The sequence below is a fragment of the Barbus barbus genome (assembly GCF_936440315.1).
Source record: "Barbus barbus genome assembly, chromosome: 44".
Lineage (NCBI taxonomy): Eukaryota > Metazoa > Chordata > Actinopteri > Cypriniformes > Cyprinidae > Barbus > Barbus barbus.
The window spans coordinates 21,090,846-21,110,617 of NC_136722.1; the positions used below are offsets into that span (position 1 = coordinate 21,090,846).

At 35.9% G+C, this 19,772-nt stretch overlaps 1 protein-coding gene across 1 annotated transcript; it reads right to left on the minus strand.

Annotated features, from left to right (window-relative positions):
* Positions 1-397: 397 nt before the first annotated feature.
* On the minus strand, positions 398-15,975 carry LOC306863137 (uncharacterized protein). The gene is made up of 17 exons (XM_079406339.1): positions 15,735-15,975; positions 13,985-14,157; positions 13,623-13,671; positions 13,413-13,450; positions 12,774-12,830; positions 10,809-10,857; positions 9,872-9,946; positions 9,557-9,759; positions 8,035-8,510; positions 7,895-7,955; positions 7,341-7,465; positions 5,315-6,217; positions 3,222-3,349; positions 3,013-3,124; positions 2,509-2,778; positions 2,366-2,414; positions 398-1,920 (listed from the first exon to the last, which is right to left on the minus strand). Exons 2-16 carry the CDS (start codon positions 14,103-14,105, stop codon positions 2,367-2,369), a joined length of 2,715 nt encoding a protein of 904 aa, XP_079262465.1. The 5' UTR covers positions 14,106-14,157; positions 15,735-15,975; the 3' UTR covers positions 398-1,920; position 2,366.
* Positions 15,976-19,772: the final 3,797 nt, after the last annotated feature.

A 19,772-nucleotide genomic window follows, 5' to 3' on the forward strand; every position in this document is an offset into this window, starting at 1 on the left:
AGCATTGGCCTTCAACTCCGTAACGTTAACATTCCCCAAAACATTTTTAATGTGACAAAGAACTGAATGGTTATTGCACAAGCATGTTTTGACAGACTGTTATGATGACTTGTAAAACTGCGTGTATACTAACAGTAGGCCTATTTACTCCCTTATGAATTCTGTGAATGTCTAACCTAATCTTGGTTAGTGACACGTTAAGCAACAGTACGTTACATAACTATAATGACAGGCTTCCTACGGGGTTTGGAAAAGTATGGAAAAAAGAAAGCAGAGTATGGAAAAATATTTGTGTTTCCAGACTTTTGCCCCTATTTAGTTTTTTATTAATAGAAAATTAAGAATTGAATGAAAATAAATTTATCATACACAAAGTGAGGTTTCATGGCATCTGTTTAGTGATTCTTTATTGAGCGTCAAATGAATGAATGATGTCATTGTGCACTTTTTCATTATGCAAAATGCAGATTATAAGCAGTTTGGGTTTAGCATCATATTACATTGCCTCAAGGATCTTTGCAAAAATAAAAAATAGGGCCTTTGCAAAAATAAAATAAAAACTTAGCATATAGGACAATGCACACAAAGCCACCTGTTGTGCCATCAGCCCATTTCTTGGCTGCCACAGACTATGCATTAAAGAGACCTAAGGCCTTAAAAGATAGCATATTGCCCCAATGAAAGCCAAATTATAAACAATACAATAGACCCTTCAACTTGGCAAATTGTATGCCCTCAGCCCATTTCGTGTCATAGTTTCTCCACTGCAAGGATATGTTAAATTGGACATTAGGCCTTGATATTAGGGGTACTACCATAAAGAAAAGCAACATTTTAAGCAGGTAGATCTCTGTTAATTCATTTCATGTGCATCCATACTATTGTTTTATTCATAGTAAGATGGCAGTGATGCACAAACGAAATAGGTTACATAAAACTAGAAATTGTAATGCGTTAGCATGCAAAACATTCCCATGCACATGTGAATAGTTTCTTGAGGGCACAAAAAAGTTTCTTGTGTGCATGTAAAAGTCTGTATTTTTTATTTTAGGGACTCTGTATGTTATTTTAAGAAAATCAATGAAAAACCCTGAGAAAATAAAATATATTTACAGATAACTGTACTATATACCAAATATAAAGCTGAAAATAATGCTGTATTAACCATTTATGTTAAAGGGATACTCCACCCCAAAATGAAAATGTTGTCATTAATCACTTACCCCCATGTCGTTCCAAACCCGTAAAAGCTTCGTTCGTCTTCGGAACACAATTTAAGATATTTTGGACTTGTGACTGTCCCATTGCACTGTCAAGGTCCATAAAAGTATGAAAAGCATCGTCAGAATAGTCCATCTGCCATCAGTGGTTCAATCTGAATTTAATGAAGCGACAAGAACACTTTTTCTGCGCAAAGAAAACAAAACAATGTCTTTATTCAACAATTTGTCTCCTCTGGTTCAGCGTAGCGCCATTTTGGAGAATATCCACTGGACACAAGCAGCTTACACTCTTGTGTGGAAATTTGAGTCTGGAAAAGTATGGAATTTAGAAATGGAAAATGTGTAGGAACACTGAATTGGCTACTGAGAAAGCCATATTGTATTTGTAGACCATATTAACTCACTATTATAGGGTCCCCCACTGTCCCAGTTGGGAAATTTTAAATTAATTCTTAAATGAAGTTATTAAAAAGTAGGCCTACTGACATTTCAGCAGAAAATGGTTCCATTTCTTGAGACTGGGCCATATAACTGTTGGAGAGCATCTCAGGAACACATAAAAACTCAAATGGACAAATGATAATGGTTTATATACATAATTATTTATTAGTTCTGTGCTCAAAAGTCAGCACTTCACTTTATAAGTGACTTCCAAATAAACGGCAAGATGGGTCTTCATCACTGTATTGCTGCGTCACTACATAAAAGGAAAGAACAAAATTATTAGTTTTGTAAGTTGCATTTAAGTCAAATTAAATTCCATTCAGACCCTATAAAATGTTTGTCTTTCACCAAACTTTTTTCAGATATAATATAGAAACTTTTTTCTGCCACATGATAAATTCTGCAACTCTGAGTGTATCTCACAATTATGTTCTCTTTCTCACAGAATTGCAAGATATAAAGTCAAAATTGTGAAAAGTCAGAATTGTTAGCTATGCACTTGCAAATGTGTGAAAAAAAAGTAAAAAGAATGTTGCAATCATAATTTTTAAGGTGATTTCAAAGCTGAATTGTTAAATGTAAACTCAAAATTCTGAGAAAGTCAGAATTTACGAAATATAAACTATTATCAACAAATTATTTTATTGGGTCATTAAGTAAAAGTAACTTTTGATTTCAGACTGAAGAAGAAAACAAACCTTATTCCAATGAGTTATTGTTCATTGAATGTTGTAATGAATTTTTCAACTGAAAGATAAAAATGCACAATTAACAATGCATTAGGACATTATCATTATCAGATTTAATTATTCTGATGATGAGGGTATGAGATGTTTCTTACACTTTTAATAAAAGCTACAAAGTCCAGCCTGTCTGGTTTGCAGTTGGCCTCCCATTGGGTTTGACAGGGGAACCGGTGTGGATCTTGACATGCCCCATGACAGGTGCAGTGATGATGGACACACCGCTGTGGACTGGACGTGACAGGCGACAGGCAGCACTGAATGGCCACGCTCCTGGTTGAGGTGAGTTCTGAATGGGGCGTATCAGAGGGTGTAATTCGCAGTTGGGTGCACAGCTGAGACTGTTCGTCCATGAGCCGATTCAGCTTCTATAAACATAAAAATACAGGGATAAAACGAAGGTGTTCTGCTTTATATTCTGTACAATGCACAGCTGAAGGATGTTGGTTGGTAACAAAGTGAGTTCGGATTATTTAATGAAAGTGTTTTATATTGAAATATTCAGAATTTTTTTTTTGTCAATTTGTGGCATTTTTGCACAAAGCCCTATATTCTGACCAATAAACAATATTTAATGTTTAGTTTATGAGTAGATTGAATACCATTTTAATGCTGTCATCATAGTGATGTACCAGATCAGACAGCTGCTGTTCAAGCGTCCCAGCTTCATGTTTGACAGCTTCTCGTAGCCTCAAAACATCTTTCACTTCCTCCCTGAAACACAAAATCAACTTTAAACACTGCAAAATGCATGCTATTGAGGAGCACTATTAATCAGTGATATATCCGTTATGATGGTATTTGTTATCACCTGTGGGAATCTGACAGAGATCCGATCACGGATGCTTGTTCTTCTTCTAGTCTCACTTCAATTTTTGTCAGAACTGCCCGGAACTTTCTCAAACATTTCACCATGTCTTCAAGCTCATCCAGAGAGTACTGGAAAGAGAAATAGAAGGATATTTGTCTGCTCCTGTGTGATAACTTCTGGGAAAACAAGATCTTTAAAAGTAACTGAAAAAAAATATATATATTTTATTTCAGCTAGCTGCCATATATACACTCACTGGCCACTTTATTAGGTACACCTAGCTAGTACCCGGGTTGGATCCCCTTTTGCCTGGTCTGATGAGTCTCGATTTCTGCTGCGACATTCAGATGGTAGGGTCAGAATTTGGCATAAAGAACATGAAAGCATGGATCCATCCTTCCTTGTCTCAACGGTTCAGGCTGGTGGTGGTGGTGTAATGGTGTGGGGGATATTTTCTTGGCACACTTTGGGCCCCTTAGTACCAACTGAGCATTGTTTAAACACCACAGCCTACCTGAGTATTGTTGCTGACCATGTCCATCCCTTTATGACTACAGTGTACCCATCTTCTGATGGCTACTTCCAGCAGGATAATGCACCATGTCACAAAGCTCAAATCATCTCAAACTGGTTTATTGAACATGACAATGAGTTCACTTTACTCAAATGGCCTCCACAGTCACCAGATCTCAATCCAATAGAGCACCTTTGGGATGTGGTGGAACGGGAGATTCGCATCATGGATGTGCAGCCGACAAATCTGCAGCAACTGTGTGATGCTATCATGTCAATATGGACCAAAATCGCTGAGGAATGTTTCCAACACCTTGTTGAATCTATGGCACGAAGAATTAAGGGGGTCCAACCCGGGTACTAGCAAGGTGTACCTAATAAAGTGGCCAGTGAGTGTAGATATTCAAAGTATTACATATTAATATCTCAATGATACTACAATAAGCCTGGCTTGAAGCAGGGGTTTTAGCTGGATTTTCCAGTAGCGAGGAGTATTTTGCAGTTTGTGACCTCAGACCTTCAAATGCAGGCAGCTTCAGTGGAGTGTTTGTAAGCGAGGATGTGAGTTAAAAGGTGATTTTGGTGCATGTGCTTAAAACCTGTGAAGGTTCTGAAGTGGTCAATGTTCGCAACTGTTTTCCATTACGCATGAAAATTAACTATACAAATTCAAATGAGCCTCATTAAACATAAGCAGTGCAGTGTTTAAGAGGCAGAAGAGTTTTTCCCAGAATAGAATGTTTAATCTTACTTTGTTCTTAAAATCAGAGGAAAGATCTAGTGGTAGTAAAGAGCCCATGGAAATCCATACTTCAAATGTGAAGCTCCTCCCACACATCATGAAGCAACCAGTGTTTTGTTTGTTTGTTCAAACCAAATATAAAAACAATGGCAACAGCAGAACAAATTTTTGTGAAAATTATATTACATAAAAATGTTTACACAGAAATTCTTAAGTAAACCATCTACGCTTTGAGCTGAATTTTCTTTAAAAATTGTTTCAATTATTTATAAATGAAAACCATTGTATAATATATAAGGATACACTAACAACAAAATTCTGGCAAAACAGCAAAAAGACAATAATGACTTGCAGTATTATGACCAGTATTAACAATATATGCCATTTATAAAATTGTTGAAATAAATTAAACAAAAATATTCAATAAATGTACAGTACTAGAAATAAATTTAGGTATCAGACCATTATAATGTATACAATATGAAAGCTGGATATTTATTTTGAGATTTGCTACAGATTACATTTAACAGTGTTATTAAATTACTGTTAAAATATTAATTTAAGTGAGCATTAAATTATGGCAGTCTACATTTAAAAATAGGAAAAAAAAAAAAATATTGCAATTAAATATCCAAAACTGACCAATACTGATGATAATGATAATTATCATCAGTATTGGAATGATAATTAAAAAAAAATAATAATATCGACCAATAATCAATATACCTATATATCATGCATCCCTAATAATTTAGGATGCACAATATAGAGCATGATTGGAATTTTACACCTCAGTCCGTCATAGTTAATGATTATTTGTAGAGCAACTTCTACTTACAGGCAGACTGGAGGACAGCTCAGGTTGAGGTTTTGCCCAGCCATTGTTGTAACCAATCTGGGACCCGCAGTAGAAGCATCGCTGCGCCCCTGCCCACAATGCACCCTGTAGTCTGTGATCCTCCTCCTCATACGACAGTCCCGTGTCCAGAGATATCGACCGCGTACGCAAATGTCCAAGATCTCCAGATCGGTCCACAGAGTTCCATAAGTGAGGTGGAGATGTGTCCACTGATGTGAATGGTGTCTGTGTGGTGGGTGTTTGTGCTGTTCCTGAGTCATTATCTGTGATCACATCAGACCAGGACCTCCTGGAGAAAGACTCTCTCCTGAGTTTGAGCGCAGTGGGGGAATTGTGTCCAGTGGCTGCATCAGAGGTCACGGTTTTGTCCGTCAAGGCTGGATCTTTTTTGCCCACCTCAAAATTATTTGTAAAGGTATCCACCTCCTTTTCCACAACATCTGTCCTCAGATCAGTAAGACTCAAGTGTGAGTTTGTCTCAGCAGATTTTAATTCCTCAAACAGGGACATGTCTTCCCTATAAGCACGACCGTCTGGACTTCTTGATCCTCGCAGTCGGTCGCGAATTTCTGTCGGGTAACCGACGGGATCCATTTGAACAAAGTATGCTAGAGTGTAAACGCCATTACTGCCAACTTTACTAATATCTGGCGACAAAGAGTTTTCTTTTTCACTTATTATTTTCCTCAACTCTCCAGAGTCAAACATAGTTTCAGAGTCTGCTGTTCCCAAAAGAGTTTTGCCAGAGTGTGTTGTAGGCGAGGGTTTTTGGTTTGACTCCATTTCACAGTTCTGTTCATTTGCAGGGGGATCCTCTGTTTCTCGCTGTTGTAATCTCTTCTGTTGATGCTCTGTGCTATCTTGTGATATTGCATTCAGCATCTGCAAAAAGCAGAAACAGCACGGGAAATCAGACAAATATCCATAAACAAACCCCAGCAAGTGGTAAATATCCACATTGCTTAATGCCTACTCCACTAAAAACACAGAATGTAGCTGTAAAAATAATGGCTATAGATATTGTGTCCAAACAGGTTTTCCCAAAACTCTGATGTCTGTTTTGTTTGAATAAACAGATCCCGCCTCAAACTCAACATCGGTCGAGCTACAGTAATATTGGTTGGCCGCTCATGTTACATTGTGACCTTTTTTGAAGTGTGGATGTCAGTCTTTACAAAAATAGTTCAAACCATATTAAATATACAATGGTATTTACCAAGTTAATTCAAAGAATATTGTGGAATTATGTATTTAATACATTTGCATTGACAGATCAATGTGATTAAATTACTTCCACACATTACTTCGATTTTTATTGGGTAAAGCTGCTACATATAATTTATTTACCACTAGTGATAGAAAATGGAATTACACAAGATTTCAAAAATTAAGGTCAGTGACATTTTTTTTTATGTTTTTGAAAGAAATCTCTTATGCTCACCAAGGCTGCATATATTTGTCCGAAAATACAGTAAAATCAGTAAAAACATTAAGAAATATTATTACAATTTAAAATAACTGCTTTTTATTTTAATATATTGTCAAATGTCATTTAATCCTGTGATGCAAAAGCTTGAGTTTTCAGCAGCCATTACCCCAGCCTTCAGTGTCACATGATCCTTCAGAAATCATTCTAATATGCTAATATGCTGGGTGCTCAATGCTGAACAGTTGTTCTGCTTATTATTATTATTATTTGGAAACCATTATACATTTATTTCCAGAATTATTTAATGAAAAGAAAGTAAAAAAAAAAAAAAAAACAGCTTTTATTTGAAATAGAAATGTTATACATTTTTCTGATCCCAAACATTTGAATGGTCGTGTAATCAATTTTAAGAAAACATGAAGCTATTTCAGGAAAAAAAAATATTTGATAAAATCTTATTTCTCTATCACAGGAAAAATACACAATAGCAGATCAAAACTATTTATAGCACCATTAATATAGTTACTCAAACCTTCTGCAGTATGTAAATAAAAAAAGAACTGAAACACGTCTTACCTTCATGAGCTCAGGTCCAGGGCTGTTTTGCTGGGATAGTGCAGGTATGAAGGGCTCCTCTAGGAAACCGCTGCTGTCTGACTGACAACTGTTTGTTCTCATCACGTAAGACCACATTTGTCCACCTACAGGGAACCAAGATCAAGATTAGCATGCGGCCACATATCACAAGCATTCAGAAGAAGACTAAAGCCTCTTGATCAGACTAAACAAACAAGTCCATTTTTCCATAGCACTGTGGTCAGGTGGACATTACCTCAACTATACAGCATAAAGCCTGCTGCACATATGAAAATGACTGAACAATTGCATTACTCATTTGCATAATATCAGAGATGGAAATTGTTCTAAGTAAATTATCTAAATCCACACCATGGCTTTTAAAATCATTAGCTTTTCAGGAAGCAAAAGGAACAATATTGCATTTTAAATTTGATCTTTTTCTGAAGTACATGTGTTAGCCTGTACAAAAATTGCCACTACAATGCTAGGGTAGTTAGCAGGGCTTTGCACATTGTTATGCAGTTGCTTTATGTTTTAAATACAAAATGCACCTCCAGGATCCACTGGACCATTGCAGCTCCCAGGTACACTTCCCTCATCAAAACTCTGGATCTGAAAAATAGTCACAACATTAGAAATTGAATAATGTGGAAGTAAATGCAGAGAGCATTACTGCAGATCACTACTTCACCTCTTCCATTTCGAAAGATTCAACAGGCCGTTGCAGACTCTCTTCAGTTGAAGATGGGACAGAGTCAAGCTTCAGTAGGTCTGATGTTCCGCTTACCGTCGGGCTGTTTAGAACCGGCTCAGCTGCCTCTAAATTAATGCTCTGCTCCTCTTCTAGTGGGGAGAGACAGTTGTCTAACAACCTTGTGTGTTTGGAAGGGATCCTTTTATCTACCATTGACATCCCAGATGATTCTGGGCCGGATAAGGCTGAGGAGGTCACAGGAGAGGGCATGTGCTGGTTCTGTAACGTTTTGGCCTCGCTGAGGCTCTTCTTGGAGGCTCTACGCAAAATCATGGCCATGCGTTTTCTCCTCTCTCGTGCATCCGCGGATATCCGGGAGGCTGTAGATGAGTCCACATTCTGAGTATTTGCACCGACCAGAGAGGAGAACGTCGTGGTGATTTGCTGAAGAACCTCGAGTTGTCTAAACCGATCTGAACACCGGGAGGAAAAGAGATAGAGTTTCAAGACTCTTGACTTACATAAAACTCTGCTTATCAGACTTTCAACACACTGCAGCTGTACAGGAAAGGAGTGTCAACTTCTGTTTCACACAGTATTTAAACCACATTCAACCTCTAATAACACATGTGCACTCTTAAAAAACCCCCCGTAATGGAACAGTTGAGCAGCGAGAACAGATTCCAATGCCAAAAGTGTGGCTATAAAGAAAGATATTTAAAAGCGTAATTCACCCTCAAAATGTATGTATGCTTTATTTCTTCCATGGAAAGTAAAAGGAGACATTTCAATTAAGTAATGATAATAAAGGAGATTTCAAGCTTTAAAAAGGACAAAAAAATGTGTTCCATATGTCTTGTGCGTAATATTCAAAGTCATCTTAAGACATTAGTTTTGGCCTAAGAAGACTTATATAGTGCACAAGTCATATAAACCAATTTTGTGTTTTTGTAGTGCTGTCTAACGATTGATCATGATTAATCGCATCCAAAATAAAAGTTTTTGTTTGCATAATATATGTATGTGTACTGTGATTATTTATTATGTATATATAAATACACACACATTCGGTATATATTTTGAAAATATTTACATGTATATATATTTATATATATATATTACATTTTATATTATATATAAATATATTTAATACAAAAACATAATTTTTTTCTTAAATATATACATGCACGTGTTTGTATTTATATATACATAATGAATATACACAGTACACACTCATATATTATGTAAACAAAAACTTTTATTTTGGATGCGATTAATCGCGATTAATCGTTTGACAGCACTAGTTTTTTGTTTATTTATTTTTGGGAATTTGACAGCCCCAGTCTTCTTTCACATTGATTATACGGAAGCTGTGGCAAGAATGTTCTTCAGAAATGCAATGCATGAGTTCCATGGAAGACAGCTAGTCATATGAGTGTGAAAGTCATAGGAGTTTGAGGTTGAGTATAAAAAATAAAATAACTTTAATTTTTGTGTGAACTTGAGGAAACTTGCTTACTTCTGACATCCAAGTTTTCAAAGTCCATTCGGTCCTGCTGAGCTTCCAGAAAGAGCTGAAAGCTCATGCCACGAGCACAGGACTGGTAACTGAGGAATCGGGCTGGGATTCTCCCTGTAATGTCAGGCTCCTCAGTGCCAAAACCCAAATCCAGCAACAGTTCCTCAGGGTCATCCTGCAGTATGTTCAACACGTCCATTACACTGCATAACAAAATTACAGTACAAAAAAAACAACATTAGCAGGAATATCAACAAATTAACGTCTTAAAGTAAATGATCGACAGGTGGAGAAGGCTGTTGAGGGGAACCAGACCTGACGTCAGATGGTATTGAGACATTCGATGCAAAACTGTTCCACCTGGACAGAGCAGGAGGATCTTGAGATGACCTGTGTGTGGATGACACCAGCAAACATCAGTGAATAGAAAACAAACACAGCTGACCTTCCTTTCACACCAAAGCCCTCCCGTCACATTTTCCTCTGTTTCACCCATTTCCGGTCAGAATCGCTCTTCTCTTACCTCACTGCCCCATCAGTGACATTCCACCTCATGCAAACCAGCCCAGCAGCCCATGTGGTAGCATGTCAACAAATCAGCATTTGCATGGGAAATGTGCCTAAGGTTTCTGGCAGGTGCCTGAACAAGCCTACATCACGCACATATATACACTCTTATACAACACTCCTCCTGATATATAGTATATACACATGCATACATAGTACATATTCATATAACAAATGTACCACTTCAGGTCATTTCAAACACTTTGATGTGTATTCCTAAAGACAATGGATAGAGAACAGTGCTGTTACAAAAACTGCAAACAGTTCTATATTCTTTATACATTTGAATATACTTTTTGTCTGATCAATTTCAGAAAAATGTAACTGGGATACAGAATACATATACGTATATTGGTACCATATTGGTTATTTTGGATATATTTAATTGTACATGCTTAGTCTACCTTTGCTGTAATCTAAAACTCACTCCAAAAACTAAAAATTTAATAACACTGTTAAAAATGAAATCTTTAGTAATGAATATCCATTTTTCACACTGTGCAATTTTTGACAGTTGCTTTTAGTTTTGATTTAGTTAGACAAAAATAGTATAAAATTTTAATATCGGCCATTACATGCAAATAATTATCAGCTTATCATATGAATATCATATCACATGAAAGAAGTCAAAGTTATTTAAGTTATAAATGAAAGTACTGACAATGAACATTAAATCTGTTCTTACCTCAGAAGGTCTCGTAGAGTCTTGAGAGAGTGTTTGCCATATAAAGACGCTGCATCAGACAGAAAAACACAGAGGAGTTCTTATAAAGATGGAAAACATCTGCGTTTCCAATTAAACACCAGCAGACAGCGGTACAGTAGCTATATTAGGTCAATAGTCTTCATTGTTGTTTTGTTGTCTTCTCATAAACAACTGTAGAGAAGACTTTGGCATTTTGTCAGGGACATGCTGATGTCTTTTTAAAAGTGGACTCTGATCCAAAGTGCCCAGCATATTTTCCTAAACCAAGACCTTTGTTTAATCTCGGCGGATTCCGAAGAGCAACAATCCATTCCGTCCTGTACCTTCCATTGCAGCTGAGTTACAAAAGCAAAGCACCTCATTCACTAGAAGGGGAGTGTCTGGCAGAGCAACTGACATGAATGAGAGATTCAGAGGAGGTAAGCAACTTTTCCTAAGAAGAGTCAAACAGCAACAGACGAGAGTGAAGACATTCAATACAAAGTGACCCTGAAAAGGAAGAACCCAGTGCAGAAGACAGACCGAACCCTGAAGAAAGACAGCACACCGAGCAGAAAGAAAACAACTATAGGTGGTCGGCGTGAATATGATCAGTCAGAAATGTTAACAGATATGAAGAATGTCTGGCAAGCAAGCAAATGCATTTAGGGATTCAGCTGATCGTATGCTCTTGTATCATATTATGTCATTGTATCTACTGTATGTGTCTATTTATAGTATTATTCTGCATTTGTTCTTAAATTGGTTTACGAAGAAGCTACACGAGAATGCACTCTACATGTCTAAATAGTTTTGTCCTGTTTTTGTTGGGCTAAAGATTAATAACAATAAATTAAAATATTAATTTATTGTCAGTAGACAATAAAGATTCTAAACTTCTGTTTGGAAAAATAATTTCTCAGAACTAGGGGCAAAAACATCTAAACATCATACCTCTATAATCTTATCTGTTGCGGTTTACAGTATGTTAGAACATGTCAGAGCTTAACTTGACATTTCATGAAGGAAGTTTCTGTAACACAGCCCCTGCTGCCGTGAAAGGTCAGCTCAAGGTAAACCTCTTCAAATTTTCCTAACACTCAGTAGTCACAAGAATTATGTAGCCTAGAAGGACATGTACCTCCATGTATATCAAAGTGTTCATATAGGAATTATAAATGAAGCTAACAATTTGACAGCTGAAGTTTAAGTAATCTTCACTGAACTCAATACTTGATACATAAAACCCAACAAACACAATGTAACGATCGACTAACTGATCATTTTTAGTAGAAAAACCAACAAATCCTAATGTCACAAGACAATAAGTGGCCATAAACACTAACATAGAAATCTGATAGGATTAATTGATCTGGGCTGCGTTTCCCAAAAGCATTGTAAGCTTAAGTACATCGTAGACCCATTGAAACCAATGGAGCTACAATCAACTCAAGCTTACAATGCTTTTGGGAAACTGTACGATGTCCTGGTTGTTTGATTTTCTTCCCAGACCTACATGGATGTTGATCCAGGAACATGTTGTACTTGGGTAAATCATGTTTTCTGTTTTTTTTCTTCTACTCCTTATATTTTGTTTGTAACTGGAAACCGTGCAGTAGCAGGTGAAGTTTTAACAAATATACTGTGACGCATCTCAGACTGGCGTCCCCTGAAGCAGGAGACAGCGGGACTGGACTTTCTCACTTTCTGCCAGTGTTTGTGTTAGAAGGTATGGAGAGGTTTGCCATGTTTAAAATCCAGGATTAGCACAGTCCCTCTGAACACTTCACTCAATATATTCTAAAACACAGACTCCATATGCCACTGTATGCTCAAACCTATGTTAACCTGGTAGCTCAAACCTTGATGCCAACCAACCTCACTCATACATATCGCTCATATGTCTTGTTTCAGATGGGTATTTGGTTAAACTGAACCGAGTAATACAAAACTGAGAATGTTTACCTTCCACTCCCAGTGCCAGATCATCTTCTCCGCTTTCGTTTCTTCTTATAGGCTTCACTGAAAAAACAAAATGTTTTACAATACAATATTTAAGAGTGTGAAATTCAGAGGCAATAAGTCATGCCCTCGGGTCAGTAAGTGAGCTGACCTGCAAACCCTGTTATAATGGCATAAACCAGCACGCTGTCAACCATCACAGAGAAATGACTAATTGACTCATTGTGAATCATATCAGTATGTTAATGACATATCCAACACAACATTTACACAGAGCTCCAGGGTGAAATAGGTGCTCACAAGATCACTGCATATGCACTGAGCTGATCACATTTATCAAACAGTCTACTGAAATTTACAACAACTATAAAGCATGAAATATACATCAAAATACTCTCCAATGTTGCATTTTATCCCTTCGCTTCTGAATCATTTTATTGTGATATGATAATAATGAAAATATGATTTTATGTAATATATTATAATAATAAATACAAATATAACATTTTATTCTATATCCTTACTTATTACTTTAAAATGTGTACATAATTTAATACATGTAACCATATACTCCATGCCAATCTCTCAAACTCAGTTTAGCTTTCTTTTTCTTTTTTGTGCAAATGAGACACGTAAACTTACCTGACGTTTCCAGGACAACCTCTGGTTTCATATTGTCCCTTAAACAAGGAGGTCAAATTATATTAGTGACCATAGCGGAAATGCTTTGAAGAGTATAATCTGGGAAGAAATGCAAATTATAACAGACGGCACAATAGAGCAGTTGAAACCTTTTGAGAAAAGTGTATCCCTCAATGAAAGAGGCATGAACACTTGTGAGATTCAACTTACTTGGAGATTGTCGTAAGCCAGCGCTCTATGTTGTCTTCATCACACTTTCCTGTTCAAAACCAAGGATGGCCAGTTGTTACAACATTCACCCTGCATGTTCAGTATACTTCAAAAACTAAAATTTATTTTGAGGTCTGGTTGAGCTATTGAATTACAGAGCTTCATACATGGGCGTTTACTGCGCTGCTTTGCATATTCTGTGAAGTGAGCAGGATTTCTGAGGCTGATCCATGGAATATGACCAACACCGATTACCATAATAAAATTTCCCAGTTCCCTGGAACATCTCAAATATCAAACTCTACATCACAGCTCTGCACTTCTATGAAACAGCACAACATTATGGTATATCAGTTACTCACTTGTGTCCGAATTGATAATAGGAACAATATCAAAGTTATCCGTCCTGTTCCACCTAGTCCTGGAGGCCTGTAGAATTGCTCTTCTGTCGGCAGATTTACTGCTAGACATTGTTGTGGTCATGAGACTCAACCCATTCAAAAATCAACCAAGGTAGTGAGCAAACACCTCAACACTAAAAGACACAAATATGTGTATTTATTAATTCCCAAATGATGGCAGTCAGAAAAAAAAACACAAAGGTTTGCACAATGTATATGAAAATGCCAACCATATTTCATATTTGTGGTATATACTGTATGTATGCTTTTTCATTCATACTACATTATTTAATTTATCTATGGTACAACTGGGCTAAAGACTAAACACAACACAAACACAAAACTTGGTCTACTTTTCTAAATACTGGTTTGTCTCTGTGCACTGCGATATTTTCCTAATCCATTGCACACTATGAAACACTATGATGTCATTTGAGCTAACAGTGTCGCAGATTTATGTGGTATATGAGACTGCCTGAAATAACCACACATATTTTAAGACAGAATGCATGTGTAATATTCAGTTTTGTACAAGGTGAATAAATCAATACGATACGATCAATACGAATACGATAAAAGATATTTGTAGTTTAAGGGCCCATGTCTGTACTAACACTGCAAGATGTACACTAAAAAAGGCACAAAAAGACTAAACTATTTAGTTAAAAGGTTACAAAAAATTTAAGTGATCAGCCTACAAATAAAATAAAAAATATATGTAATAAACACTTGTTTTGACCAAACGTACACTGAAAAAAAAAAAAAAAAAAAAGTTGAGCAAACTTAAAAGTTTAAGGCAACCAGTTCCAACAGGTTTTTTGAGTTTTCTCAACTTATTCTTTAGGAGATTTGAGTTTTCTCAACTTTTTGTTGTATAAACTTAAAACAACAAGTTGAGAAAACTCAAAAATCTGCTGAAGCTGGTTGCCTTAAACTTTTAAGTTTGCTCACCTTTTTTTTTTTTTTTTTCAGTGTAGTTTATAAATTGTATATTTTGGAAACAAAAGACAAAAAAGAGAAAGAGTTGTGTGTGTGCTATATATATATATATATAAATAAAACACACACACACACATATACAACAATAAATAAAAAAATATATATATTAATAATTAACAGAATTTTTATACATATTTTATTTTAATGTTAATTTCACTTTCCCTTTCAGTATAAAAGATGGGTGTCTGTTCCTGAATAGCTGTCCTGCTCCAACAGACCGATCTGTAATTCTCAGATGTTCCTGAAAGCTCAGGTTCAGGTGTTTTTTTAGTTTTTTTTATCAGCGTTAAAAATGAACAATGCTGGAAAGATCTATCGGGCACCCCAATAATTATAGGATTATATAATCCTAAATATCAGAAGTAGGCCTAATGAGAAAATGCTCCACAAGCAAATTTATCGGTGGTGAATAAATGCAGCCTTTTCACACACAAAAAGTCTACCATAATACTACATTATAAACAAAAACAACGATATAAACCACTGCAATCCATGTTGCTCGTAATAAAAATGTAAGATGAATGAATAAATAACACCCAAGTTAAAGATTTCCTGAAACAACTAATAAACTATCAGCACGACACAAATGAACCACTAAAACTAGGGTAAATATTAGTTTACGATTAAACTAATACCTATTTTAAACAACCAAATGATCAGCAAATACTATTCAAGAGAAGACTATAATATGACCGTCATCACAAACACTCACCTGCGCTTTAGCGGAGCACATCCAGACTGAACACCTGCCACAGCAAGACTGCTTTAAAGTCCCTTATCGCTATATCAACATCGGCTAAAAACAGAAACACACGAACTAATTTGGTCCATATACAGGGGAAAAAGCTGAACGCGTATGCAAATAAAGTGCATAGAAAACAACCTGACGCCGCTGTTATCGCCTCTGCTTTAATCCAGATGAATCTTATTAACACGCGCAAGATTGAAAGAGGAATTGAGCTCTGTCTGCGTGCACAAACATTATATTTATTGCATAACCTGTTAGAAGGAAGTTTAATGCCATTTCACAATACCGCCATTAAACCTGTAGCCTTTTTTTAACAAGTTTTTAACAATACAATCTATATACAAAAAATATTATTTATACACATATATATATATATATATACATATTCTAGCGCTTTAAAGAATAAATTTAAATATTGTAGCCTACGTTGTTTACTGTTCTTTGAATGTTGTGTGCATATAAAATATTTAGACACTTTAGTCACATTTAAAATGTATTATCATTATTGTTATGATGACTACATATTTTTGCATTTTAATTTCTTTGTTAAGTGTTGTCTTTAAAACTTCCTCTATGATGTGTGTTAAACCAAGTTGAACCACTAGATGTCACTAAAGGTCTAACTGAAATACATTGAATGCTATAAACTGATGCCTCCATCCTCAATAATGAAAGCCACCACGCATAATTAAGCTATAAAAATGTGCGGCAGTTTTTCCCCAGGATAAAAGGTGGAAACTAGATAATTTCTCTGTGTGAATTAATATTCTGTGCACACTAAGGACCAGTAAACTATTCACAAACATCTAGGTAGGTGACTGGCACAGATTGGACTGAATTATGCATGTTTGGCAGAACACAGTTTGTTTGAATGTTTAGTCAAAGCAACCCAATCACTTTTAGATTTTAGAATAGAAATTGTAAAGCCTTTAACGTTTCACATAAACAAGCATTATTTGCTATGTTTACTGTTATGAGAACATATTTTGTTAAATTTAAAATCAAAATTTCTGAAAATAAATGTTGCATAAGAAGGCTCAGTAGCTTTTAATGCTTGTGTTTTGGTTATTTCTAAGCAGATGTATGAAGCCTTCTCGAGTTCACACAGGTGGAGTAACCAGGTGTAGTTAATCACATTAAATATGAACATGATCCAATTATGTTTGACAACCAGAGTTTCACAATATTTGGGGTCTTTATCTATGTAGATAGCTATACAAAGACAATAAATACCACCGTGTTCAATATTTAATATTGAATGCATTGACATTCCTTAATTTTTGCATGTGCCTTATGTGTCTAAATAGTTTTTGGGGTCACTGTCTCACCTAATGATCTGAGAAGAAGTTCTTAATAGGGCTAATAAAAATGATAAGTCTTATACTCTAATTTGTTTACGATTTATGAATCTTATTTGAGTCCTTGAGTGAATTTCCATGCAGACTTTGCACATTGTGAGAGGGATTTGACACGTCCTGACGGGCAGGCGCTGAGCACATCTGGAGCAGAGGGGTGTGAAGTGTCTCGCTCCAGGGCACAAGAGCAGTTCCCCCCTTCACTTCATCGAGTGATGCTTCCCATGACATCACTTAGAGTCTTATACTTTCATGAACCTCAGAGCTGAATAAAATGTTGTTATCACAGCGATACAGCACTGGAAAAGGTTTTAAATGGCTGTATTAGTGCTTTAACACATCTCTTTCTCCCACACGAGTGCCCTAGGAACAAAACAGTCAGACATCTTCACCTAGAATATCTCCTGGAGATTTGTGCCTTATGTGAAGGAAACAAAAGCATAGAATAATCAAGTAGAATTCGATGGGTTTTCTTCGAAATGATACACGTTCTCAACGCTACATGAATATTTGAGCAGCCTGCGACTGCTAATTTAATCATTCAACATCTGTTACAATTACTCGGGCTTCCACGCCAAGATCTGGCTACAAGATACGAATGTAGAGTGTTATTGTTAGTAGAAAGCTTTAGAACAAAGAATATTGTGGAGAATTGTTCAAAGACAGTTTACGTTAGCTGTGTCTGAATCCAAATCCAGACAGTGTTGTAGCATAAGGAAAATTTCAGATCATGTCTAATGCTTTAAAACAAATTCAAGTGAGCTTTAGAGACAACCACACAAATATTTAGTGACTGCAATGCCTATTTCTCATTAGAAATGTAATGTATTGAAATAATTTGTAAATATTTCTCACTAGAATTGTCGTAAGATGAAAAAAAATACATTTGTGTCATTTTTTGAATTTTATGAATACATTTGAAGCAAATTCAGTAAGATTAATATTAAAATAAATATTGTAATATTAGTGTTATTTTAATCAAATAAATATTTTATTGAAATTAATTTGTAAGTGAGCATTTGTTTTTGTAAATAAAGAATAAATGTAATATAAATGTATAAAATCTAATAAAATTCAAATCCAAATTTAATGCAAATTAAATGAAATTAATATAAAAATATTTAAATGTTACTGTTATTTTAATTAACGTCAATATTTTATTTTAATTCATTTGTAAGTGAACATCTGTTTTTGTAGAAATGTTATTTAAATTACATTACTTTTGAAATAATATTCAGTTTAGTTATTTAAAAATAAAAAAATTTTTTTGCATTAATTTGTAAATAAGAATGGTTTTATGCATAAATATAATATACATTAAATTAAAATGTAATAAAATTGTGTCCGAAGGAGTCAATAAAAGTAGGAAATTAATAATCATTTGTTTTCAGTCATTTTTAGCCAGTTGTTTTTAATAATATGTAAAAGACACATCTATGCCGCCTTTATTATGTAAACCTATCTTTGTACACTGTCTATGAAGGCAGCTTTTCGAAGAGATCATTGTTCTGACTTCACTGAAATACACCTATGTTTTTTTTTTTAATCTTGAGAGGGCATTTTGAATATCATTGGATGAAAATGTCATATTATTAACAATTACTTACAGATTTTATTTGTGTGAACATCCATCTCGTGTGGGTTTAAGTCCCACTGTCTCGGGTCTTGGCAGCAAGGCGATAGTGCTTTTGACTGTGACTTTGTGTGCTTGTGCTCGTTTTGGATAGAGCTTGTTACAGGCTGTCTGTGGGTGGGTTGCGCAGACCCTCGTGAGGCTGTCGGTTGGTCACAGGGCCCAGACCATGACTAATCCAAACCCCACCAGGCTGACCAGATGGGGCCTTCAAATTTCCTGAAAATAAGAGCAGGCCAACATATCAGAGGAGGCAAGAACAAACGCAGAAAGACGACAATGGCTTTGTTACGTAATCGTTATATCAGCGTTTATGGAAAATGTAGATATTACAAACTGAAGATAAACATATCATAACATTAGAGCGAGGCCCCCAAGAATATCCAATGTAAGCAAACAAACGTACCAGATATCTTCATTATAAACATCAACCCTGGTGGCTCGCTTCAGAGAGTGAGTGTGTTTGAATGAGAGCGAGCGTCCGGGTTGCCAGATTCTGTTTTCCAGAACATTCACAGGAGCCGCAGAGGGACGGAGAGTGGAGATTAAATTAAGGCCTAAGTGGGGACAGCTGCCTGCTGAAACCAAGGACATTTAGGCCAGTTCCTGAGGGTGAACCGTCCAGCAGGCTGTCCAAAACGGCTCCAGCGTGAGGATCCTTGCGCTGGTAGCGACTGGGGTTACATCAAAATAAAAATGAGTACAGCCAGATGGGTTTTGGCACTAGAGGAACAATATACAAGTTGCGCTAAATGGAACAAATCTGTATAGAATTGAGCGTGCTTGTGTGGAATCACACTTCTAAGTGTTTTTTGTGTATCTTCGCAGATACCCATGCATGTTTTAATGAGCGTGCAGTCTGTTTCTGATTTGCAGAGTAAAAGAAGAATAGCATTTCAAATCTTTTCTAAAAACAACAACTGTTTTGTCATCTCTTTCTTACTGCCATGGATCATTAACATCTCTAATACACTGTGAGACTCTTATTAGCTGCTAAAGACTCAAAAAATAATG

Coding starts and splice junctions, on each gene's coding strand:
- LOC306863137 (XM_079406339.1), bottom strand. CDS start 14,105: ATGACCACAACAATGTCTAGCAGTAAATCTGCCGACAGAAGAGCAATT. Junction 7,466..7,894: donor TGGTCCAGTGGATCCTGGAG/GTGCATTTTGTA, acceptor GGTTCCCTGTAG/GTGGACAAATGTGGTCTTAC. Junction 3,125..3,221: donor TCTCTGTCAGATTCCCACAG/GTGATAACAAAT, acceptor TTTGTGTTTCAG/GGAGGAAGTGAAAGATGTTT.